The following is a 26,115-nucleotide window of genomic DNA, read 5'->3' on the forward strand; positions in this document are numbered from 1 at the left end:
TAGGGTACTTTCACACTTGCGTTGTGAGGATCCGGCAGGCAGTTCCGTTGCCGGAACTGCCTGCCGGATCCGGAAATCCGTATGCAAATAGATATCATTTGTAGATTGATACGGATGCGGAGCCGTCTGAAAAATGCCTTGAAATTCCAGATCCGTCTCTCCGGTGTCATCCGGAAAAACGGATCCGGTATTTATTTTTTTCACATTTTTAAAGGTCTGCGCTTGGAACACTTGGTACCGGATCTGGCATTAATACATTTCAAATGGAAATTAATGCCAGATCCGGCATTCCGGCAAGTGTTCCGGAATATTGGCTGCGGTATTTTCTCCGGCCAAATACCGTAAGAGGGACTGAACTGAAGACATCCTGATGCATACTGAACGGAATGCTTTCCATTCAGAATGCATTAGGATAAAACTGAAGCGTTTTTTTCCGGTATGGAGCGCCTGTGACGGAACTCAATACCGGAAAAGAATAACGCTAGTGTGAAAGTACCCTTACTAGTTTAATTAGATTGTGTTTGTCTATAATTGTGGCTTATATAACAGACCACAAACAAAGTAATTCCAATGGGTTAATTTACTTCACCTTGCAACTGCAGCTACTTATCACTCTGTTTTTTATATCTAGCTTATACATATTGAAGTTACCTTCTGGAATTATTGATTACCTCTGTTTATTGTAATAGGTGCAACATTTGGTAAGCAGATGTACATGTCCAGTACAGTTTGGTATGATCAAAGTCTCTGAAGGAAAATACAGGGTGGGGGAATCCAGTACTCTCATCTTTGTCCGGGTAAGTAGTTGTGAATCTAAATATACTTAAGTTTTTTTGGGTTCAGAATAAATTAGACTTAATCATTGCATAGTGAAATGCTCTGCAACTTTATAATATAAGGACATATGTCCTATATTTTTTGCGGGGCTACGGAACTGACATGCTGATGCGGACAGCACCCCAAAGGTGTACATAGCCATTTTTTGCGGACCCATTGAAACGAATGGGTCCGCATCCTATCTGCAAAAAAACGGAAAGGACATGGAGACAAACAACGTTCGTGTGCATGTAGCCTAAAGAAAACAATGTGTGAAATTATCATAATAGAATTCACCCTACAAATAAAGACTACATTATTGTGACATCAGCACAATGGATCCTGCCTATGAATAAAGAAAACACAATTGTGACATCATCACAATAGAATTCAGCCTACAAATAAAAACTAAACTATTCTGATATCATCACAATGGATTCTGCCTATTAAAAATCACAGTTGTGACATCATCATAATATTTCAGCCTACAAATAAAGACTACACTATTGTGACATCATCATAATGGATCCTACCTATAAATAAATAAAACACCATTGTGACACCATCAAAATAGAAATCAGCCTACAAGTATAGACAGCAATATAGTGACATCCTCACAATGGATCCTGCCTTTGAATAAAGACAACACTATATTGTGATGTCATCAGAATGGATTTCCAGCTAGGTACAAAAGGGACACTTATTAAGACTTGATGCGCCGGTCTTAAAGGCTATGTATACCTTCAGGTGTAATTTTTTTATGATTGCATTTTGGGATATAATAATTTTTTATTGGTCTTTATTAAAAATATTGAGCCATTCTGTCACAAACTGTTTATAAAGCAGTTTTTCTAGTAGTGTGTATGGTACTTTTTACTTTCACTTTGTGCTGTCATCTAATAAACCTTCTCTCTAAACTACTAAAAGGTCATAAATACTTATTTAAGCCACATTCTTATCAATAAGATACGGATTGAGGTAAAAGGAGTGATTATAAGGCCAGAGAGCAGAGATAAGGAGCCTGAGGAAGAAAGTGAAAATCCAGATCCTGTTACTAGATCAAATTAAGGCTGCACAAAGACAGTGGTTCAACATTTTTTAATAAAGACCAATTGAAAAAATGATTTTTAGCTCAAAATGAGTACTGTACAATGCAATAATAAAAAAAATTACCCCAAAGGTGTACATAGCCTTTAAGTCTCTCTTTAGGCACATGCCTCTACATAGGTTTGGCTCTTCCTCCGGCAGGCCACACGACTGCCTGCTGGGCTGCCTGCTTCCCCACCCATGCCACGCCGCCTTTTATTGGCACTTCAGAAAAGTGGCGTGAGCAGGAAAAATTGCAGATTTTACCATGAAAATTTACTCTGAAAAATGAAAGGTGGGATCTGAATTTTTTCTTTACACCAGTTTTGATGTCTCCCCCACTGTTTATTTCAAATATTGTATTATAATGTACCGCTCCTTTAATTCTGTATTCAGGACTTTGCAATTATAGGACTGATGCACCGAGCTAATGCAGTTGTGTGCATGATGCCAAAGATACTGATATAATATATCATGAAAATCATAGTGGATCCATCTTTTACAGATTCTGCGCAACCACGTGATGGTCAGAGTTGGAGGTGGCTGGGACACGCTGGAGCATTATTTGGATAAACATGATCCCTGTCGCTGCACATCTCTCTGTATGTAACATTACAATACATAATACTGTGTATGCTTGAGTCTTATTGAATTTTACGAAATACTGTAACTTAAAGGGCTTGTCCAGCTTTTTTTACTTTTTCAAATTTCAACCCAGCCTGCAGTACCTGTAGAAAAACCATACTCACCGGTCCCCATCTGTAAACTTTCGCATGGGCGGAGTCACATGAACTGTTACAGTCAATGAGCCGCATGGGGATACATCACCGGAGAAGCCAGTAATTGGCTGCAGTAGCGCACGTGACCTGTTCATCTGGAGGTTTACAAACAGGGACCGGAAAACCAGTGAAGGAGACAGAACAGAGCGATTGGGAGCAGGTGAGTATGTTTTTTCTCACTGGTACAGCATGCTGGGTTTCAAATTTAAAACCAAAAATGGTGGACTACCCCATTAAAGTAAATCTCCACCATGCTATTCTAAGTTTCTGAATTCTGTGCTGATTCATTGCTTAATGCATCTTTATGGTTCTTGAAGATTTATTTTGCTGATATGAATCTACAAATACTCTGCTTAGACACAGATTTAAAAGACAACGATGTACCTTAAATTACCACTAGAGGGAGCATGGGAGCTTCCGTCATATTGTTAAACATAGACGTTATTTATCAGAACTGTCTTTAGAAACAGGAACCCATATAAAACAATAAGAACTCCGCTTTCATTTCTCTAGAGCTGTTAGCTGTACTCTGGTTGCTAAGGGCAATTATAGCCTCCCTATTAATTTTGATAAACTAGACCAAAGGCGGACTGAGAACTTAATGTGGTCTTGGGAAAAAACTAAAAGTGGCCCCATGTTGTAGGTGGGTCAAAATTGACAGAAAGCGAAGCAACAGAAGTAGGCGGGGACAGTAATACCGTAGTTCAGAACAAAATACCGCCCCGCAGCACTAGATACCACAGTGCAGCACAAAATACCGCCCAGCAGAACCAAATACCACAGTGCATCGCAATATCCTGCCTCCCATGTCACACTATGAAACTGTATCATCATTCTGAGGACGGCAATACAGTTAAAATCAGGAGGGCACCTGCGGCCACCGGCCAGGTACATAAGTGGCTGATGCTCCAACATTAATTAAGGATAAAAGCATCAGTGGCCAGACCTGGCTGGCAGCCAAGAGGAGGGCTTGGGTGGTGTTCTGGGCATCGGGCCACCAGGAAATTTCCCTGTGAGCAGGACTGGTTGCCACCACTTGCAGGGCTGTCTAGGACGGTGAGGTGAGGGGGCATGGCCTCAATACACTGCCCTACAATAGATAGTAATGATGTGATCCTGCCTATGATATGCCATCATGGCTGAGCAGTCTGACAGGAAAACTCACCAATATGTAGTATATGCAAGTGCCAGAGCTTAGTGCAGTAATGGCTAACCTCCAGGCACTCCAGCTGTGGTAAAACTACGACTCCCAGCATGTTCCATTCATTTCTATGGAGTTCTGAGAACAGCCAAGCAAATGTGCATCTTGGGAGTTGTAGTTTTACCACAGCTGGAGTGCCGGAGGTTAGCCATGACAGGTGTAGTGTATATTGAGGCCTCATTCCCTCAGCCCTCTAGACAGCTCTGTAAGTGGAGGAAACCAGTCCTGCTCACATTCTAGGATAGGTTGCTGGCAGCCATTTTAAATCAGTTCTAGTAAACCGCTTTAAAAATAAGACACTTATGGCATTATTTGCAAAGTATGATTGTATCGTATAATGCTGTCTACAGTTTAGCATCGGTCACTCAGTCCCCTTGGTACTACTAGTAGTGTTCATAGTTGTCAACATTCTTGCCAAATATGAGCTATCCCAGCCCAAAAATTGGGTGGGTCTTATATAAAGTGGAAGTGGGCATTCACGGGAAGAGTTAGGAATTTATGGTGGCACAGCTTAAATGGCCTAAATTTGAAAAATTTGAGTACTATGGGCTGGTCCAGGCGTTGTGAACATAATATGTGTAATAAAGGAAGTCCCATCGAGCGCTTGTTATCTTCAATTCATCTGCTTTTTATTTCATAAATACATCAATAATGGACGCGTTTCGGCCCGTCCAGCCTTCCTCAGCTTGCATTGCTATACAAATTCACAAACTTAAATCACGAATTGCCCCGCCACGTGTGGTGATGTCAGACGCCCAAGAAGGGGGCTGTAATTTTACGCATGTCAATCAGAACTCAAATGACATCACATGGTTTATGAATGTTACACATAAAAACAAAACATGTAATTGCCAATTTAAACATTAATACTGATACCGCTCAATTGCAGCGAGTCATCTTTGATTTGCTGTCTGGAAAAGAAGAAGCGATTGATATAAATCCTATACCAACATGATATTACACCAAGTGCATGATTTCATACTCCCTATTCAGTCCTCTGGGCTGCAGTGTGCCCAGAGTATGAATCCAATAAGCTTTCCTACGTAGTAATTGATTTTTTATATCACCTGGGTCTTTTCACTTTTTCTAATACCTGGAATCTCAATTGAGAATTCGAATGTTAAAACTTGTGAAAATGAGCTGGTAAAGGTAATAGCAGGTTACCTGTGCGAATGTTGGACTTGTGCTTGAAATTGCGATCTTTTACTGGTTGCATGGTTCCCCAATATGAGCCAAACCACAAGGGCACTTAATCAAATAGATAACATTGATGGAGTCACAGGTAAAAAAGCCTTCAATTTTAAAGGCCTTACCTGTGTGTGGATGGTAAAAGCATTCTCCCTTGATGACGTGGGAACACTGCACACAATGCAAGCAAGGATAGGTACCATTCCTTAGACTGCCAATTGTCCTCAGACTGGAAGTTGTTTTCAGCGTACCGATGTCAGCCTGGACTAGCTGATCACGATAATTGATGTCACGCTTATTGCAGATTAAGGGGGTATTTCTAAACTCCAGTGTCTGTGGGTACGCCTTCCCGAATAATGACCATATGCAAATTAATCTGAGATGAGTCCTGTATGTGAGATGAGTCAGGGACAGGACTCATCTCAGGGTAATTTGCATATGTATCAAATCATTTTTTTTTTACATAATAAAAGCACACAGAGCTATGGGGACTGGGTACTGCAGATGTGCTGGCGGCCATCTAGCAACCCATGTCCTCAGCTCTATACCCAAAATCCAGGTGACAGGTTCCCTTTAAATTGGCATTTACATGTGATGTGTAACATTGATATACAATGTGATGTCATTTGAGTACTGATTGACATGCGTAAAATCACCACCCCCTTCTTGGGCGTCTGACGTCACCACACGTGACGGGGCAATTTGTGATTTAAGTTTGCAAATTTGTATACCAATGCAAGCTGATGAAGGCTGGATGGGCCGAAACACGCGCATTAATGATGTATTTATGAAATAAAAAGCAGATGAATTGAAGATAACAAGCGCTCGATGGGACTTCCTTTATTACACAGTGGATTTTCTCCTTCCCGTGCAGGCGCGCATCGGGTCCAGGTGCCGACTCTCTCCTTGAACTGTGAACATAATATGGACACTAACATGTGGATGTATATCAGCCATGTGAAACCAGCATCAATCTCAGTTTAAAGGCTATGTACACCTTTGGGGGCATTTTTTTTAAATGATTGCACTTATTTTGAGCTACTGTAAAAAGAATTTTTTCAGTTGGTCTTTATTAACAATATGGAATCCTATTTTGTGTACAGAGCTGCCTGTTTATGTATTTTCCGTCATCTGAGGAGCAGACAGACTCCTTATCTCTGCTCTCTGACATTATAAGCCAGGGATGCTCAACCTGCGGCCCTCCAGCAGTTGCAAAACTACAACTCCCAGCATGCCTGGACAGCTTACAGCTATCAGCCTACAGCAGGGCATGGTGGAAGTTGTAGTTTTAAAACAGCTGGAGGGCCGCAGGTTGAGCATCCCTGTTATAAGCACTCATTATGGCTCAGTTCTTATCTTACTGATAAGAATGTGGCTTAAGTAAGTGTTTATGACCTTTTAGTAGTTTAGAGATTAGGGTTATTAGATGACCAGCACAAAGTGAAAGTACCAGTCACACAGAAAAACAGTTAAAGGGGTTGTGTCACTTCAGCAAGTGGCATTTATTATGTAGAGAAAGTCAATACAAGCCACTTATTAATGTATTGTGATTATCTAAATTGCTTCCCTTACTGGCTAGATTCCTTTTTCAATTGCATTATACACTGCTTGTTTCCATGGTTGTGACCACCCTGCAATCCATCAGCAGTGGCCGTGCTTGCGCAATATAGAAAAAAGCGCCAGCCTATGTGAGTTCTCACGGTCCCGGCCACCAGACAGGTCGGCACTTTTTCCTATAGTGTGCAAGCACGGCCACTGCTGATGGAGGGTGGTCGTATCCATGGTAATAAACAATGTATAATGTGATGGAAAAATGAATCAAATCAGCAAAGGAGGCAATATGGATAATAACAATACCTTAGTAAGTGTCTTGTATTAACTTTCTCTACATGATAGATGCCAATTTCTAAAGTAGGACAACCCCTTTAACCCTTTGTGAAATGATGGCTCAATATTTTTAATAAAGGCCAATTGAAAATATGATTTTTAGCCATAAATAAGTTAAATGCAATCACCAAAAAATTGCCTCCAAAAGGTGTACATAGCCTTTAACTCTAAATATATGAAAGGGCTCCAACGCATTTTTAGCCCTGGAGATTTTGATACTTGCCTGCTTACCAATGTAGCTGTCCAGAAACTGAGCTGGAGGTTGCAATCCCCAGTTCTAAATGTCAGAGATCTAATTTATTCACCTATAAAACACAGATTGATGGTTTAATTTGAAATAACATGATTTATTATGCCAGCCCCCGTGGCCTTGTCATATTAAAATATGATTTTCATTTACCATTCAGGAAAGCTGTGCACTTTCCCTTCAAATGACAAAACTACTAAGGTGGCACCTCTTATGTATGTGATACTTTGTTTTTATTTTATAAAAAAAAAAGTTTAAAAAAAGGAGCTTGCATATAGACACCCAGCAATTACCTGTCAGAGGCTTTGAAAATCAATTACTTGAGCTAGGTCATTGTTGTGCAGCTGTTATGACAGTGTGACAGGTTGCTTCACTGAGCTCATCTCACCGCTCTCCAGCATCAGTCACCTGAAATGCCTCGTTTCATGTGCACACCACTGCTGTCATTCATGGCTTACTTGGAACGCTGCCAACAGCGGGCTCTATTCTGCTAGAGAAGGTATGAGAGACAACCAAGTCTTGGCATGGTCCATTACCTCTTTACTGTAATGTCACTTGTCCCTGATACTTGTGACATTATGTCTGCAGCATTCTATTCTTGGCTTCTTGTGAGACATTAACTGCCTCTTCCCCACTCAGGCTTATGCTAGGCTTCATACAGTAGAAAATTACTAATTTATCCTTCATATAGCAGGACTTATTGTAGGCAGAAATTAAAGGTGTTGGTCACGTTCTGGATACTGTTACCAATGTGTATGTAAGATGACTATATGACACTTAGTAATATAGCCTATTCTGTATGGTTTGCTATATTTCATGAGCTATGCCCCATTGTTAGGCAATTTTTGGTGCTGTCCACATAGAAATCCTGTCCATAAGATAGCTGCTGATGGAGGGTCATGTGACCAGGCAGATCACCTCCATGTGATGTCTCCTCCATTCAAATACACGGCATCTGCACTATTAGGCATTGAAAGCATTTGTAGTGTGTTCGCATGGAGAAGACTGAGTGGTGTCTGGTCACATGAGCCTCCATCAGCAGCCATCTTAAAGGGGTTTTATGGGCTTTTACTATTGTATTGATGACCTATCCTTAGGATAGGTCATCATTATCAGATTGGCAGGGGTCCAACACCCAGCACACCCGCCGGCCAGCTGTACGAGGAGACGGAGCACGCAGTGCACACGTATCATCTCCCGTCTCTCTTCCTGTTCACTGCTGCTGTCTATGGCAAAAACATACACCGCAGCAGCGGACAGGAAGAGAGAAGGGATACGGCACGTGCGCACTGTGCGCGCCATCTACTCATACAGCTGATCTGCGATCCGATAATGATGACCTATCCTAAGGATAGGACATGAATGGTAAAAACCTGGGCATCCCCTTTAAGGACAGGACCTCTATGTGGACAGCACGGAAGATTTTCCCAACAAGGGGAAGTGGCTTTTGAAATATAGCAAACAACACAGAATATCAACAAAGGCTACATTAACAATTGCCATTTAGTCATCTTACTTACACATTAGTCACAAGTAGCCAGAACGTGGTCAACCCCTTTAAGAAAGAAAATGGATTTCAAATTCACACCACACAAATTATATTAAAGAAACTGTGAAAAAGACTTGCCCAGCTTCAGGCTGTACTGACTGATTTGCTTACCTGCAATAAACATCCCAACATCACAATGAGAAATCCTAAAATTTTAAAACAAACTATTTTTTGTGATTTTTTTTTAAAATACAGTGGGGTGATTTTTCTAAGCTAACTGCATCAGTATCCTGGTCTAAGTGGCAGACAAGGTTTGCACCACAATTTATATGTGTTTTAGATATTGTTTGTGCTCCATTCAACAAGGGTGTGACTTAGGCCGTGTTCACATTGTCACAGTGGTCATGGAAGGAGGAGTTTTCAGAGATGCAGGTACAGAAGACAGATACAGTAGACATTTTCATAGGTAGATAGTATCTAGAGAAATGTGAATGTCCATAGTTGTTACTGATGTTTTAGCAAATTGAGAGACCAAATGATATACTATGTTCTACATAGGCATCTGAGAAATGATACAGTATTTACTTTAAGGATATTTTTACACATATTAACGAGATTATTTTGGTACATTTCTTACTACAGCTCACAAACAAGTTTCTAAATCTGGCAATCAACAGAAGTCAATAAACCCAACTCATGAAGTAAAGGCTCGCTTAACACCTAGATCAGATAATCCCAATAAAACTGAAACAACATTGATAGTGAGCAGATGTCAGAGTCCATTGCCCCCAGTGGACTGGAAGACCTACACATCTAACAGCAACAGAACGTATTCCTTATCATCCAATTCCCCCGAAAGTACAGACAAGAGTGCTATGTATAGAACCCCTCATGGGCAGTCTGATCTCAAAAGGAGCTTTGTTTTCAGGTTGGTGACACTCTGCTTGAATATTCTTATGTGCTAGATTTTTCAATTCACTGCATGCTAGGTGTTTTGGGTGGTTGTACAGCACTGAATGTTTTAGGTCATCATTAATCTCTGGGACCATGGGACCAAGACACATGCCTTCAGCTGCCAATTGCACATATAACAGGCCAGCCAGTGTCATAGGTACAGATCTGCTGACAGATGCCCTTTAAAATCATTGTTTTTCTGCAGCCTTGTATAAAAAGAGGATGTGCTGCCGACAATATTCAAACTTTATGGGGCAAATGATCCAACTAATGAGCATTTGTCCCCATACAATACAATGATTGCTCCATTTAAATATACTACATCATCATTGATCCACATGCTATATCATTTACAGGCAGACTATCGGCCTATGCAAATGGACCCTTACATAAATATTGTTTGGACACATTGAATTCTAAGTTGTGATTAACGTGGTTGAGGCTTTTTTTTAATTTATGTATCTATCTTAATCATTTTTACTTAATGGCCAGTTAGTCTGAAAATAAAATAAAAGCAAGGGTAGTTCCAAAATTTTACATTGTATTTATCGACTAATCTTCTGAGGAATGTAATTTCTCATTTCTTAACAGAGGGCATGAAAGACCAGCTACTCCATCCAGAAGACAACTGTTCATGGAAGACTGTCAAACTAGCCAGCAATCCCACTTTTCACAATCCAGCCACGATAGGCATATTTCCTCCACATCTTCTACAGGATCCCACTTCGCTGGAAGTGAAGATGGTAACTCATATTCTTCAGATGTTTTTATTGAGAATTACAGAGGAAGACGGGGAAAGAGCCCTGCACCTGGTATTAAAGAGTCAATGATAAAAGATGCGCACCAAACTCACATACACAATGCTTATGTGAAAGCACAAACAGTAACTGAAAGAGACAATATTCAACAGGAATCAAGACCTAAAACTCCGTCTCGATTAAGACCACCTAGCCCTTCCAAGTATTTGCTGTACAATCAGCAGAGCAAAATGTCTGAATACCAGCCAAAGAACACTTTAGACATAACAACGCGAACATGTTCTCCAACCAAACAGCTTAGCACACGTTCTTTATCTCCAACTAAACAGCTTAGCATACGTTCTTCTTCTCCATCAAAACAACTTGGTACACGTTCTTCATCTCCAACTAGACAGATTAGTATACGACCTTCATCTCCAACTAAACAACAAAGCATTCGATCTTCTTCTCCAACTAAACAATTTAGCCAGGCAATAAAACAAGAATCTAATGGTGTCAAACCCATGTCAACTTTTACTAGGCCTTATACTCCTAGTAGGGCTTACCATGATCCCAACACTCCTCACAATAAGCTTATACCAACAAGAAGTGTTCCTGTTCATACTGAGCAAAACAATAATGTAAGAAGTGGTAGAAGTACTCCAACAATCCCGCTTAACAGAAATGGTACGGCCATAAAGGAGAATAGTTTTGCTATGAAAATGCAGTACAAGCATGCTAGTTTTCTGGAAGACTCCATTTTGTCAGATAATGTGGAAGCTGGTTATACATATAAACCTTTGCCAATTGGTCCAGATCAAGAGAAGGAATTGTATCAGAGTCTGGAAGATGAAATCCTGTCAAACATTAAAGTTATGGAGGGAGATTCTGATGAAAATAGCAACCATGAAAACAGACGCAATGATTTTACACCTAGCATTGCAAGTGATGTTGCTGTTCATGACTTTGACATGAAAAGGAAATCAGTATCTGCTTTGTCCTCAGCTCGAAACACATTAAAGACTCCTGATGGTGAGGTAGAAATACCCAGAAGTGGCGTATATATAAACACGAAATGGCCATCAGGAGGAGGAAGCTATGATGATGTCATCACAGAACTGACAAAGGGTCCTGTCAAACTCAATAGAGTGGATGTGGAAAACTGGATCTCAAAAATACATCCAAAAGTTGGAGCAGGGCGGGATGCAAAAGAAAAAGATACACCTCTACAGCCGCCGGAATCACAAGAAAAGAGTGAAATAACATCAGAAATACAGATCATTCATAAGAAATTATCTTCTGTTGAAATCAATAGTAACAAAATGAAACAGCTGCCATCTCAAAGACTGAGACAGCAGGCACTGGAAGCCAAAAAGAAAACAGAGGACAATCAAGATTCATTGGTTTCAAGTTCTAATAAGGAAGATGCTCGAGAACAATCCAAGTTACCACAATCATCTAAGCCAAAAAAAGCTTTGAAAAAACCAGAGCGAGTACCATCAATTTATAAACTGAAACTAAAGCCAAAAATACGTCCCCGAAAAGATAACAGACCTGAAAAGAAGCCATCCAAAATCCCAACACCAGTGTCTTATCGGCTAGGACAAAGCAAAGCAAAAAACACAAAAAAACATGCTGCAAAACCTTCTGGCATCCGAAGTCGGAAGGAGTCACAGAGTACAGCTGTTAGTACAGGAGACTTGGATACTGATGAAGGGACATGGTCTTCAGAACTTTCCTTTTCCTTGGAAGCTTCTAATCCTCAGAACAAAGAACAATGTGATACAGATAACATAAGGTCTGAAGAAAAACAAGAAGAACATGACAGAGGGAAAGAAGAAGATGAAGAGGAAACATGGGTTTAAGTATTTCAAAAGTGATTTATTTTTTTAAAGTGTGGAAATTAGCTTTGTTCTATAGCCAAATAATTAAAATCATCTTAGGTTGTCAATGTTATAAACTACTGATATTTACGAAGGTCGAATGGAGGGCCAAGTGGAATAAAATTTCCATATTAATTTTTTATTGGTACGAAAATTATTTTATTTGACTTTTTTTTATACTTATGTTCATTCTTATCTATTTATTTAAAAATGGAACACTCCTGCCAAAACGGATGCAATCTGAGAGAAGTAGTGCAGTAGGATTGAAATAGTGTTTCAGTTTCTGTGGAGTGTTTCATTTCCCAAATGATGTGCAGATTTTGTCTCCAAGAAAATGGTGATACTTTATTTATACATAATCATTATGATTTGCAGTATTATTGCATATATAAAACAATAGATAGCGGCTGCTGATCACTGGAAAAGCAGGTCTTAAAGAGTTTCTTTTTTGGATTCTAGATATTGGTGACCTATGAATAGGGGCTTAGCTGCAGTAACCTGGCATGGCCAATACACAGTGGATGGAGCCTTCTTCTTTCTGGCTCAGTCCATTGTGTTACTTCTGGTGTCTGCAGCTGCTGAGAAGAGCTGATTGGATCCCTACCGACCTGATAACCTATTATGAGAATAGATAATTTCTACCTGGTAAAACACCCAAAAAATTCTCACAACAGAGTCCTTCCAATATTTTTTTTGTATACATGGCAACGTAGCAAAAAAAGAGGGGGCAGTGTGTTGTCCCTGGTGCCAAGTTGTTTATAAGTGATGTTAATTTCCATCATTTTTATTATAGTTTTAAATCATTAAGGTTTTCCTCATTCTGCTTAATTAGTCCATATCATATAACCTGCTAAATAGTCTATTGTCACAAAACATGAGATTAAAAAAAGCAAAAAAAAAAAAAAATGAAAAAAAACCCCCACATCTTCACATCTCTGTAACAATATATTTGCATCCTGAAAGGCTCTGCACAAAATATTTGCATCCTGCATGGCAATGGTACATCTGAATTTTCTCTGGCAATAAGGAATGTGATTTAGGTGTGAATTTTATACTGCTATTATTGAATACAACCATGACCTGTATTATATAAATGAATTTCTGTCTAAAATAAGATTATATAATTTTGCTTTGCTCCAAGCGAATTTTTTAAAACGCCAAAATAAAATCAACTGTAAATCAAATATATGTACTTTTTTAGTTTTTTTATTGAAAATAATGTAAATGTAACATAGTAGTGCTACAATTAAATGTGGTATATTGTAGGACAGGCACCCTCAAGCTGCGGCCCTCCTACTGTTGCAAAACTACAACTCCGAGCATCCCCCAACAGCCTACAGGTATCAGCCTACAGAAGGCATTGTGGGAGTTGTAGTTTTAAAACAGCTGGAGGGCCGCAGTTTGAGGATGCCTGTTGTAGGATATGGTGCAGTGCATGTTCCATTCCCATGCAAAGAAAAAAACGTGTGCGTGAGAGCATGCTGCACATTTTAAAATCCACAGTATGCTCTTTTCTATTTATCCATTTGCTCCTTCATTCACCTGAGAGGCAAATGAGTTTTCTGCCCTAGCCTTGTCAGTTACTGACTATCTAATATTTATTTATCATCTTGCTGGGTGCAAACAGGACTGATGACTAGGGCAGCTCTGGTGACTTTTCCACTTCCATGTTCAGGAGCAGGTTCTTTTACACATAACTCTAACCTGTGAAGGTGGACAATCTGTGTGCCTCGTCTTTCTTCGGTGATCTCGTAGATGTCAGGATGTGGGATGGCAATGACAAAGTTTGGTTCTCTTTCCCACTGTCTAGTTTGCTGGATAGATGATTGTTCTTCAAGATGACCTTTCACCACTCCTGAGATGCCTGTTTTAATAGCTTCATGCATTCCCTGTGGAATAACAATTCTGAAACATCTATTCTTATGTCAGTATGTTGTGCCATTCCTTTATTATTTCTACTAGAAGTTATGAATGAATTGCTAGCAGTCTGCAGTAAGGGCACAGAGGGGAGGTAACCAGTTGCGGGGCGTCCCTGCACAGTCTCACTCTACCCATTCAGTGCTGCTATTGTCAGACTGTGCAGAGACACCCCCCTCACCAACTGGTTACCACCCCTCTGTACCCTTACTGCAGACTGCTAGCAATTCATTCATAACTTTTAGTTGACATAGTAAAGGAATCGCACAACATAGAGTCACGAGAAAAGATGCTTAAGAATCGTTATTACACGGGGAATGCATGAAGCTGTTAAAACAGGCATGTCAGGAGTGGAGAAAGGTCCTCTTTAAGTTGCACTTGCTCTCTGGTGATATGTTTGGCTCTGGGCAATTTGGTTGTATTCTTTCCTTTTGTTTTTGATGGACTTTTATCTTCTGCTCTCAACAATTTATCAGTATTTTCCATATGCCTTTCATATTCTTTTATCCATTCAGTTCATGTTAGTGGGTTTATGACACCTGTCTCGGCTACATCTAGAGCAATGTCAGCAGAAAATGTTAATTGATGGCCAAACATCAAGTAGTATGATATACAGTATAGCTAGTAGAAAAATGGATGGTATTATTATAGAGGTAGACCAGGTCAAGTAGCAAAATCAGCCAGTCGACTCTTTTGCGAGGTGATACAGTTTTCAACATGTTAATGAGTGTCTGGGTAATTTTTGCACACAGTCCATTATCTTGCAGGTGATAGGCAGTAGGACTCATCTTTTGGCAACTATCCATTGGGCATAGTTCTTGGAAGAGTTGATATTCAAATAAAGAACCTTGGTCAGTTAGGATCTTGTCTGGCCACCCATAGGGCAGAACAAAACATTTACATAAGGTTGCTGCAGTGGTTCTTCTAGTCAGGTCTCTGATGAATATGGCAATAACAAATGTTGTGTAATGGTCTATGATGGTCATAGCATAAATATACCTGGACTGACTTTTGGTCTCAGCACAAGTTGGACATTCACGATACCAGGTTTCAATGTCTTGCCACATTCCAATTCAGTGGAATTGTCACCAAATGCTAGCTTCAGTTTTCTGAGCGCCGTAGTATCCTGATCTGTTGTTCTAGGACCAGGTTAGCATCTCAGAGTGCTACCACAAACTGGCATAGGCATTCACTCGTAATAGGATCTAAGGTTCCTCAGAGTAGTAAGCTTAGCTAAATGAAGAACTGTTTACCTGTCACCAGACTGGTCAATTCTGGATTTGCCTTACCTCTATGGAATCTTTCAGGTATTGTTACACTTGTAAAGACTAAAAGAAGAAGAGAGTTCTCCTAAGACAGGGTGTAGTGCTTCTAGCATCTCCTTGTAGCAGTTTCTCAGGACATTCATTCCAAGTAGTACTGGAAGAGTGTTGTCATCTCAGAGTTGCACTAAAATGATGGATGACAGCTCTAAGGCTGTCTTGTAGTGACAATGCAAAATCTCTGAATTACTCACTGGGCTGTTGTTTCTAAGAACCACATTTTGAGTTATGATGAGAGTTTCAAATATATCTCAAATATAGTATGCAAGTCTTTCAAGGATCTGCTGCTTTACAGTCTTTTTCTCTGACCATGGGCCGGTTTTGACTTCCCTTAGTGCAGGACCTCCTAGTAGGCCAACAAGTATTTCCAATTTTTGGTCAGTGGATATGAGTTATCGTTTGAAGGTGGCAAGCATTTTCTCCCAAAAGTCTCTTAATGTATGGGATTCTCACGTGTGGCATGGGAGCCATGGTGCCAAAAATAGTATGGCATGGTTAGTGGCATCTTGCAATGTGATACAGCTACGAGTGGATGCAGCTGGATTGGGTGCTATTTCTGTTGTCAGACATGTTTGTGATGTGCTCTCCCAATTACACAGTTTTAACACATTATCGGCTGGTACACGTCCTTAGATGTGGTTCAATTCATTCATAGCAAGTGGGGTGAGTGACAACACCCACGGTAAAGTTCTTCAACACAGTGTGACCAGCACTCCACAAAACGGACACTTACAGCTGAATAAAGTCTTTGTAGGGACCACAACGTGGTTTAACACTTTGGCCAGCTTGTACAACACAGAGGATATGATCCTGTTTGTGAAGGCTTATAAGGGTTGCAACAGTCTACTTGCAAGTGAGTGAAGGATGGGAGTAATAGCTATGGTTCTGGGGGGGGGGGGGGGTGGTACCACTCATGGATCATGGTGGTGATAACCACTCTTGCACCGCCTAGGGCAGTGCGGTGACTGAAGAGTGCGCGTTTTCTTCCATTAGGGCCCACCTTATTATTGGCGCTCCTTTCTGGTGTTGATTGGGGAGACCTCTATATTGGATTTTTTGCTGGGAGTAAGGCAGTACTGATTAATGATGGAGACAATGATCAGGCCTGTTGTTTGTAAAAAATCAAGTCTCTCTTTACTTAGATGAGAATAGGGATTTTAGTACAAATAGCAGTAAAAGGAGCAGTTCCACAGTATGTCACAGTCCCATATTTCCTCAATAGCAGTGTAAGGATTCGCATAAAACTTTGTTCTAATACTGTACGGAGCCTGATGCTGGAGGCCTAGAGACTGGAGAAATGCATATCATGCAGGTGAGATGAGCGCTCTGACGGGGACCGGAATTAAGTACAGTGAAAATGGTGGGCCCCGTTACATGAAGACTGTGGGCAGTCAGGGACACTACAAGGCGCTGTGGGAGGCACTACTGGGGCAGTGGGTGACACTACTGGTGGCAGTGGGGGACACTAATAGGGGCTGTGGGAGGCAGTAATGGGGGCAGTGGGCAACACTACTGGGGACAGAGGGGGACACTACTTGGGACATTACTGGGGCCATTACTGGAGGCAGTGGGGGACACTACTAGGGGCTGTGGGGGGCACTACTGGGGATATTACTGAGGGCAGTGGGGGACACTACTAGGGGACAGAGATAGACATTACTGGGCGATCAGGGACCAGGGGTGTGACAACTGCGGACACAGAGGGTGCGACTGGGCACCCCGTGAGGGAGGGGGCCCGATTTAAAGTTTGCCATGGGGCTCATAGCTCTCTAGGTATGCCACTGGTAACTGCATATCTATCTATATATCCAACAAGTTTTGTTTTATGATGCTATATATAGAATTTACTTAACCACCTCCCGTCCGCCCGTTGACTATAAATGTCCGGCAGGTGGTTCTCTATCTCTGAATGGACGTTTCTGAACGTCCATTCAGAGATCGCAGCTGTGCGCTAATCGGGCAGCTGCAGATCGGGTTGCCCGCTGTCAGTGACAGCAGGGCAACCCTTAGAGAAGGCAGGGACAGTTCCCAGGTGTCCCTGCCTTCTAGATCGCTGTATACACAGCACTCACCGAGTGCTGTGTATACAGAGCAGGAAGCACTATGCTTTTCCTGTTCCGGTGGTCATGTGACTGCCGGGGCTGGGAGAGTGCAGGAGCTGTCGGGTCTTTCACAGACCTCAATCAGCCCTCCACTGAGGCTGTACAGCCTCTCTGGGGGGTGTATTCCCCCTGTAACTGGGGCTACTATGTCAGCCACAGTTACAGGAGAAATCAATAGTAAAAAAAAAAAAAAAAAAGTGAAGTTAAATGTCCCCAAGAGGTCTTGTATGACCTTATGGGGGACACAAAGTGTAAAATAAAAAAATAAAAAAAGGTTTCATATGTAAAAATAAAAAAAATCCCCAAGTAAGGAATAATAAAAAAATAAATTAAAAATAGATTTTTTTAAAATAAAATAGACATATTTGGTATTGCCGCGTCCGTGACGGTCGGCTCTATACATATATCACATGTCCGATAAACACCATAAAAAAAACTGTAAAAAAAAGCAATTTTTGTCACCTTACATCACAAAAAGTGCAACACCAAGTGATCAAAAAGGCGTATGTCCCACAAAATGGTACCAATAAAACAGTCACCTCATCCCGCAAAAAATTAGCTCCTACATAAGAAAATCGCTCAAAAAATAAAAAAAACTAGCTCTCAGAACATGGACACATTAAAACATCATTTTTTTGTTTCAAAAATGCTATTATTGTGTTAAAGTGAGATAAATAAAAAAAAAGTATACATATTAGGTATTGCCGCGTCCGTAACAACCAGCTCTATAAAAATATCACATGATCTAACCCCTCGGGTGAACATCATAAAAAATTCAAAATAAAAACGGTCAAAAAAAAGCAATTTTTGTCACCTTACATCACAAAAAGTGCAACACCAAGTGAAAAAAAAGGCGTATGTTTCACAAAATGGTACCATTACAACTGTCACCTCATCCCGCAAAAAATGAGCCCCAACATAAGAAAATAATAAAAAAACAAAACAAAAAAACTATAGCTCTCGGAACATGGACACATTAAAACATAATTTTTTTTGTTTCAAAAATGCTATTATTACGTAAAACTTAAATAAATAAGAAAAAATATACATATATTAGGTAATCGCCACGTCCGTAACAATCTGCTCTATAAAAATGTCACATGACCTAACCCCTCAGATGAATGCTATAAAAATAAATAAATAAATAAAAACAACCAATTTTCTGGTCACCTTGCCCCATAAAGTGTTATAATGAATGATCAAAAAATCATATGTACCCAAAAATAGTACCAATAAAACTGGCACCTTTTCCCCTAGTTTCCAAAATGGGGTCACTTTTTGGGAGTTTCTACTGTAAGGGTGAATCAGGGGTGCTTCAAACGACATGGCATCTAAAAACCAGTTCAGCAAAATCTGCCTTCCAAAAACCATGTGGCACTGCTTTTCTTCTGCGCCCTGCCGTGTGCCCTTACATCAGTTTTATGGCCACATGTGGAGTGTTTCTGTAAACCGCAGAATCAGGGTAATAAATATTGAGTTTTGTTTGGATGTTAACCCCCGATGTGTTAAAGAAAAAAATGGATTAAAATGGAAAAATCGGCAAAAAATGTGAAATTAAAAAATTTGATCTCCATGTTCCTTTAATTCTCGTGGAACACCTAAAGGGTTAACAAAGTTTGTAAAATCAGTTTTAAGTAACTTGAGGGGTGTAGTTTCTACAATGGGGTCATTTATGGGGGTATCCACTATGTAAGCTCTACAAAGTGATTTCAGATGTGAACTGGTCCTTAATAAGTGGGTTTTGGCAATTTTCTTAAAAAGTTTAAGAATTGCTTCTAAAATTCTAAGCCTTCTAACGTCCTAAAAAATCAAAATGACATTTTCAAAATGATGCCAACATAAAGTAGACATATGGGGACATTCCGTTGCCGGAAGTGCCCGCCGGATCCGTAACACCGCAAGTGAACTGAAAGCATTTGAAGACTGATCAGTCTTCAAATGCGTTCAGTGTTACTATGGCAGCCAGGACGCTATCAAAGTCCTGGTTGCCATAGTAGTAGTGGGGAGCGGGAGAGCAGTATACTTACCGCCCGATCCATGCGATCACGTCATCCATGCGCGCGGGGTGCCCTGACGTCACTCTGAAGCGCCCCGGGAGCCGCACGGACGGTAAGTATACTGCTCCCCACTACATTTTACCATGGCAAACAGGACTTTAGCGTCCTGGCAGCCATGGTAACCATTCAGAAAAAGCTAAACGTCGGATCCGGCAATGCGCCGAAACGACGTTTAGCTTAAGGCCGGATCCGGATTAATGCCTTTCAATGGGCATTAATTCCGGATCCGGCCTTGCGGCAAGTGTTCAGGATTTTTGGCCGGAGCAAAAAGCGCAGCATGCTGCGGTATTTTCTCCGGCCAAAAAACGTTCCGGTCCTGAACTGAAGACATCCTGATGCATCCTGAACAGATTTCTCTCCATTCAGAATGCATTGGGATAATCCTGATCAGGATTTTTCCGGCATAGAGCCCCGACGACGGAACTCTATGCTGGAAAAGAAATACGCAAGTGTGAAAGAGCCCTAACACACATGCTTTCTGAGACGTGTTATCTAAACTAAATGCGTTAAGTAAACACTTTCAATTGCTTTTCAATGGCTTTTGTTTCAATATAACGCGATGAGTTAAGAAATTTGAGTTAAGCGTTTGTGTGTTAACCCTGCTGTGCTTGGTATAGCATAATTCACTTCAATAAGGCTGAGCTGCACCTAGGCCATGAGACCAATGTACGTGACGTCATATGGCCTAAGGAAAGCTGTGAGAAGGCCCTGGCACTAGCAGTAACCTTCTTAAACAGCTGATTGGCGGGGGTCCCAGGTGTCGTATCTCCACCAATTAGATACTGATGACCTATCCAGAGGATAGGTCATCAGTAAAAATATCTCGGAAAACCCCTTTAAACATTAAAGAAATATGTTGGCGCCATATAAATAAACACCACTAATATTATTAATGCCATACTATGTATGAAGAAAACTTAAGTCTTTTGTCCTGGACTTCCCAATTATCTTCTGGATATCATCTGCAGCTTGAGATCCTACAGGCGGTCCACGCACCTTCGTCATGCCGAGACACCAGCATAATCTGTAATTCCACTGCATTAGCTGTCCTATCAATTTTTACCAGCAGATGGCACTATTCCATAATCAAATAAAAAGTATAACTTTTATAATGCTTAGTCAAAAAAAACATTACTGTCCTAGCAAGATGCTGAACCCTGTAGAGAACATACATAAAACAATGATTGAGAAATGCTGTGGGACGCTACTAAAATGTAGTTTAACAATGAAGACTTTTGTGTTTTCACCATTGCAATTTTTGCATTCAGGCGAAAATTGTGAATTCTGTGAGTCTGGATTATATGAGTATTAAAGGAAAAATATATGCCATGGCTAGTATTGTACAGTGTGAGGTGGAGCATTGTTTGGTAAGGCTTTTATGTACCTATAATCACCACGTATGAATGGATCTGCTGATATTGATCACATATTTGTAACTGCACAATCTATTCTGTTCATGTTCTTTCCTGCTGTTACAAGAGAGTTCATGGCCATCACATTGTTAAACAGACAAATGGATTCAGATGATTTGTGAATTTTTTCTTTAGAATAACGATTTCTATAACTTGATGTTCTTGTACAATAGCTAGAAGTGAAAATCTAGTACTTATACTAGACAAGAGCTTACTATATAACAGATGAACTTGAATGCAACATACGTTGTTCAATCAATGATCAGGCTGGTCTCTAGGTAAGATGAATCTTCAAGGAAATGTTATCAAATGTGGATGACCCAACCTAAACATGATCAAACTGAACAGACTATCATGCATAGAACTGCATATTACAACGTATAATCTTGTAACTTGTAAATCCAGCTTTCCTATGTTACAATTATATAGAATATCTAGTCCTAAAATGTTCAACTGTCTATCTGATAAACTGTAAATCGATAATTAACGTAATGATGCTGATAGTTCACAAGACTGGAAAACTAGACCTCACTAGTGTCACCCCGTCTTCACAGTCCCCATAATTTACAGCAGGGCCTAAGCATCCGTTAACATATACGTTTTTTGTATACATTATGGATGGCAAAAATGTGATCTGAACCCAGCCTCAGGAGGCAGGTCATGATCTGCAGAATGGAGTTTCCTTCATCAGGACGCAGCAGCAGCCAGCCTCTGCATCTTATTGAAATAGGCAGTCATGTGACCTTGTCAGAGGGCCTACCATAGGAAGCTCCTGTGCTCCGGTGGGCTGGTTCAAAACTACGGCCCTGCTACTGCTCCTGGGCCCTATATAAGCATGGGCCCTGAAGCAGTGACTTCCCCTGGTTCCCCAATAGCTATGCCCTTGCTAGCAGGCATTAAGTATGCAGGGCTAGCTCACCAATTGATGAAAGGAATCAAATGATGATAGCAAATGGATGTAGTAGGTGGCAGTCAGGCATTGGAGCAGATTAAGAATGGTGATGGTATACATACTGAGAACAGATGAATGATGAACAGAAAATAAATTACACTGACAGAAAATGACTCTGATCTGAAATGCTAACCAGCAAGACAACAAGAAGGATCTAGACAAATCAAAAATCAAACTCAGCAGACAGGCCACAGGGAAACAATAAACCTCAATACCATCAGCAATGAAGAGCAGAAAAACTACAGGCCCTAAGCTACACTGACACTACATCAATGGGCTAGAAACAGGATACTAAGATTCTGGATACAAATGCACAGAGTACATCCAAGCCCAGCAAATAAAAAGCATAAAGCAGGAATATTTAAAGGGTAACAAATTAAAACACCTCCTAAATTAACCTGACTGAGCTAGGTGATCCTCTGCTCCAGATCACGTGTAAGCCAGTAACATAGCAACTAATCCAAAGAAGGTCATTAAACAGGAGAAGATGAAACAATAGGGAAATCCCTGCTACTTCTAACAACTTAATGGGCTTGCACAAACAATGTTCTGCTACAAGGGTCCTCCAAATATAATCTGATCACCAGGTGTCCCAAAATCAGCTGAACTCTGTTGAAGAGAATGGCAGAAAGTGTTTAATCTCCCTTAACCACCCCCAGAGAGAAAATTCAACATTATATAATTTTTTATGAAACCAATTGGCCATTCCTGTAATGCAAATATCTGTAAAAGCTGAACTTTGTAGCCATTCTGTCTGGATCATCTATTAGGTATGGCAACCTATTTCAGTGCTACAATGCTCCCATATGAACTGCAGGGTTGTCCTACATTTTTCGAGTGTTTTTAATGGGGAACGACTATCAGCACACACATTAGGCCTCTTTCACACGACCGTATGGCTTTTTCTGTATTTTGCGGTCCATTTTTCATGGATCTGTTGGTCCTTTTTTTTGTTTTCGTTGTGTTTTCGTTTCTGTTCCGTTTTTCCATATAGTATATACAGTAATTACATAGAAAAAATTGGGCTGGGCATAAAATTTTCAATAGATGGTTCCGCAAAATGGAACGGATACGGAAGACATACGGATGCATTTCCGCATGTGTTCAATTTTTTTTTGCGGACCCATTGACTTGAATAGAGCCACGGAACGTGATTTGTGGGCAATAATAGGACATGTTCTATCTTTCAATGGAAATGGAATGCATCTGGAGTACATTCAGTTTTTTTTTTTTTTGCGGACCCATTGAAATAAATGGTTCCATATACGGAACGCAAAAAACAGCCCATAAACTGAAAAAAAAAAAAACGGTTGTGTGAAAGAGACCTTACAATATCATGTGATTGTAAATCTAGCAGACAGACTGAGGTGATTGGCCATTAGTATAGGGGTCTATTCACACGTCCATAAGTGTTTTGCGGATCCGCAAAACACAAACACCGGCAGTGTGCATTCTGCAATTTGCGAACCGCACATCGCTGGCACTATAATAGAAAATGCCTAATCTTGTCCACAATTGCGGACAAAAATAGGACATATTTTTTTGAGGAAACTGAAGCACGGATCCATAAATGCGGATGCGGACAGCACATCCCGGCCCTATTGAAAATGAATGGGTCCGCACCTGTTCTACAAAATTGCGGAACAAATGAGGACCCATTTTGCGGACGTGTGAATGGACCCTAACAGAAAGTCATGAAGATGGTGTATAACTTTAAGAAAAAGCAAAGAAAGTCTAGTGGCACTCACCATTAGTCGCGGTTCTTCTTTATTGTATATTCCAACATGCATTCTTTTACATGTATCCTCATGTTGGAATATACAATAAAGAAGAACCGCAACTAATGGTGAGTGCCACTAGACTTTCTTTGCTTTTTCTTAAAGTTATACACCACTGTTTCATACACAGTCTATACAGTGGAGCACCGCCAGGCCGCCGAACCTGTTTTATAAGAGGAAATCAGTGTGTAGTGCCACTTTAACTATTTTTCCTGCCACATTTTATAAGAAAGTCATGAAGACTTGCTTTAAGTGCTCATGCACACAGGTGCAGTATATTGCAGTTCTCTACAACTTCTAGGTTGCAAATTATGGAATCATATTGTACCTTCATATGCCTCTGAATTCACATAGAGGCATATAAAGAGAGTTTCTTTTTTGGTGGATTCATACTCCAATGCATACTGTTTAATGTTGCTATTATCCACTGGTAGCTTGCTTCTAGGAGACAATGTGTCTGTTATAAGGTGTCATAAAGTGCATCTAGATGGCAGCACATGGAGTGTCTAAGGTGCCATAGTATTGAGCAGTAGGGGCTTTGTACACACTTATCTCTCATGTGGATGATGTCTAAGTAGATGTACCAGCAATCCAATCTACACCCTCCCTTTAAAAATTGAAATCAAGTACATGCACACATATAAGACATGACTGTGCACTGTAAAGAGACACGGAGGTTTCTCTCATGTAAAATAAACTAGGTATTTTTTAAAAATTAACAAGGAGAATAGCACTGTATGTGTGAGTTTATCTACTCCTAAAAGAGTTGAGGGTGAAAATGAAAACAAGATATACATACAAAACATATTAGGGTTTCATTTTCTACATTAATTAAACATTTTGGCTAAACATAACTTTACATTAACAGTTCACTTAATCATATTGTATACTGAAAGCCCTCAAAAGAATAATGCCATTAAGAATAAAGAGCAGGGTACGTGACAAAGGGAATGTCTCGAAAACTTTGTTACAGGCTATCAGTATAATTGCAAATCAATAATCTTTTAGAACTAAATAAAATGTTCTTTGATCCACCATTATTAAAGAGATGATTGCAGCTGATATGACTACTGAAGTACAGACGCCATCTGATATCTAATCAAGCTTGCAGTTTTACAAATTATTTAATTTAGTACCAATTCTGATGAAGAATGTAAAGCCCTTGTTGCAGTTGGAGGTTGATGGAAACCTTAGGTTCTTCAGAACAATTAGCAGACAAGCAATCACAATGAAGATATATTAATATGTGCATAAACTGGTAGGCACTCAAATCATTATTAGTACTGAGTGAATGAAAAGATTAGGAGTAACAGAAGAATTGGAACAAGTTTTGTAGATCTTAAGATCATTGTTGTACAATTATCATCTTAGGCAGATTTTTCTTTAACTCTCTGTAAAGTGTAAAAGTGGACCATAAGAGAGAGCTGAAATGTCAGAGACAGTCATACACAGATACATAAAACAAAGAAGATACGAGACCAACACATTCTGTAGATACAACGAACTGCACTGTTATCACCAAGGCCATCGTAGGTCAAATTCAAGGCCTGGCTCTGAAAGTTGGCTTTATTTTGCTGTGCTGATACAAATGATTATACATATATATTCTATAGGTGACCATAAGAAAAGGAAACAAAATACAATTAGGTTCACCACAAATGAGCCCTCTGCTGCCAGACTGAACTGTAGAACATCTCATAGCAATGATCTACCTGATCTTCTGGCAAAGACAAGACTATAACCAATACAATAACAACAGGTTTTGTCTATTGGAATAAAAGTTAACCTGGCTTGTATTAACAATAAAACAAGGAATGAGATGCAAAGTGCAAAATCTATGACCAAGCATGTCATCTCGGAGACATCTATGGGTCGTCTTAGCGACTGTCGTACAATGAAATGTACTGTACCCTGTAAAAATAAATGGAAGCGTGAGATCAAAACAACAGCACAGGTAGCCAGAGATATTACAGAGACCCCAAAATGAGGGTCTATCTGCCTGAGGTTTAATATTTAGCTACAAGTGGCTCCACTTAATAAAAAATCCTTCTATTAAGTCAATGTTGGAATCTATACAAATTAGGACATAGAATCCAGACTGGAAGTTAAGCTGGTATCCTCTAAATTTAAGATTGCAATTGGGAAATGAAGTACAGCTCATTCCATCTAAGGTCATCTGTTACCTATTGTCAAGTGAAACATTTTGCAAGTATTATGCCACTATTAATCTTGTTCTCAAAGGGGCTAAAAAACGTATCTGGGATCACAGAAGAGGTCATTATATCCCCTTTTCCCACTTAAAATAAGC

General features: G+C 40.1%; 1 protein-coding gene across 2 annotated transcripts in view; it reads left to right on the forward strand.

Moving 5' to 3' along the window:
• Nucleotides 1–13,310, forward strand: part of GAS2L2 (growth arrest specific 2 like 2) — a 36,172-nt gene extending 22,862 nt beyond the window's left edge. For both annotated transcript variants that reach the window (XM_044287081.1, XM_044287082.1), the window contains exons 4-7: nt 690–797; nt 2,408–2,504; nt 9,336–9,621; nt 10,239–13,310. In XM_044287081.1, the coding sequence (XP_044143016.1) occupies nt 690–797; nt 2,408–2,504; nt 9,336–9,621; nt 10,239–12,249 (2,502 nt within the window). In that variant the 3' untranslated portion in view covers nt 12,250–13,310. The remainder of the gene's footprint in view (nt 1–689; nt 798–2,407; nt 2,505–9,335; nt 9,622–10,238) is intronic.
• Nucleotides 13,311–26,115: the final 12,805 nt, after the last annotated feature.

Source organism: Bufo gargarizans, chromosome 3, assembly GCF_014858855.1.
Source record: "Bufo gargarizans isolate SCDJY-AF-19 chromosome 3, ASM1485885v1, whole genome shotgun sequence".
Taxonomy (NCBI): Eukaryota; Metazoa; Chordata; class Amphibia; order Anura; family Bufonidae; genus Bufo; species Bufo gargarizans.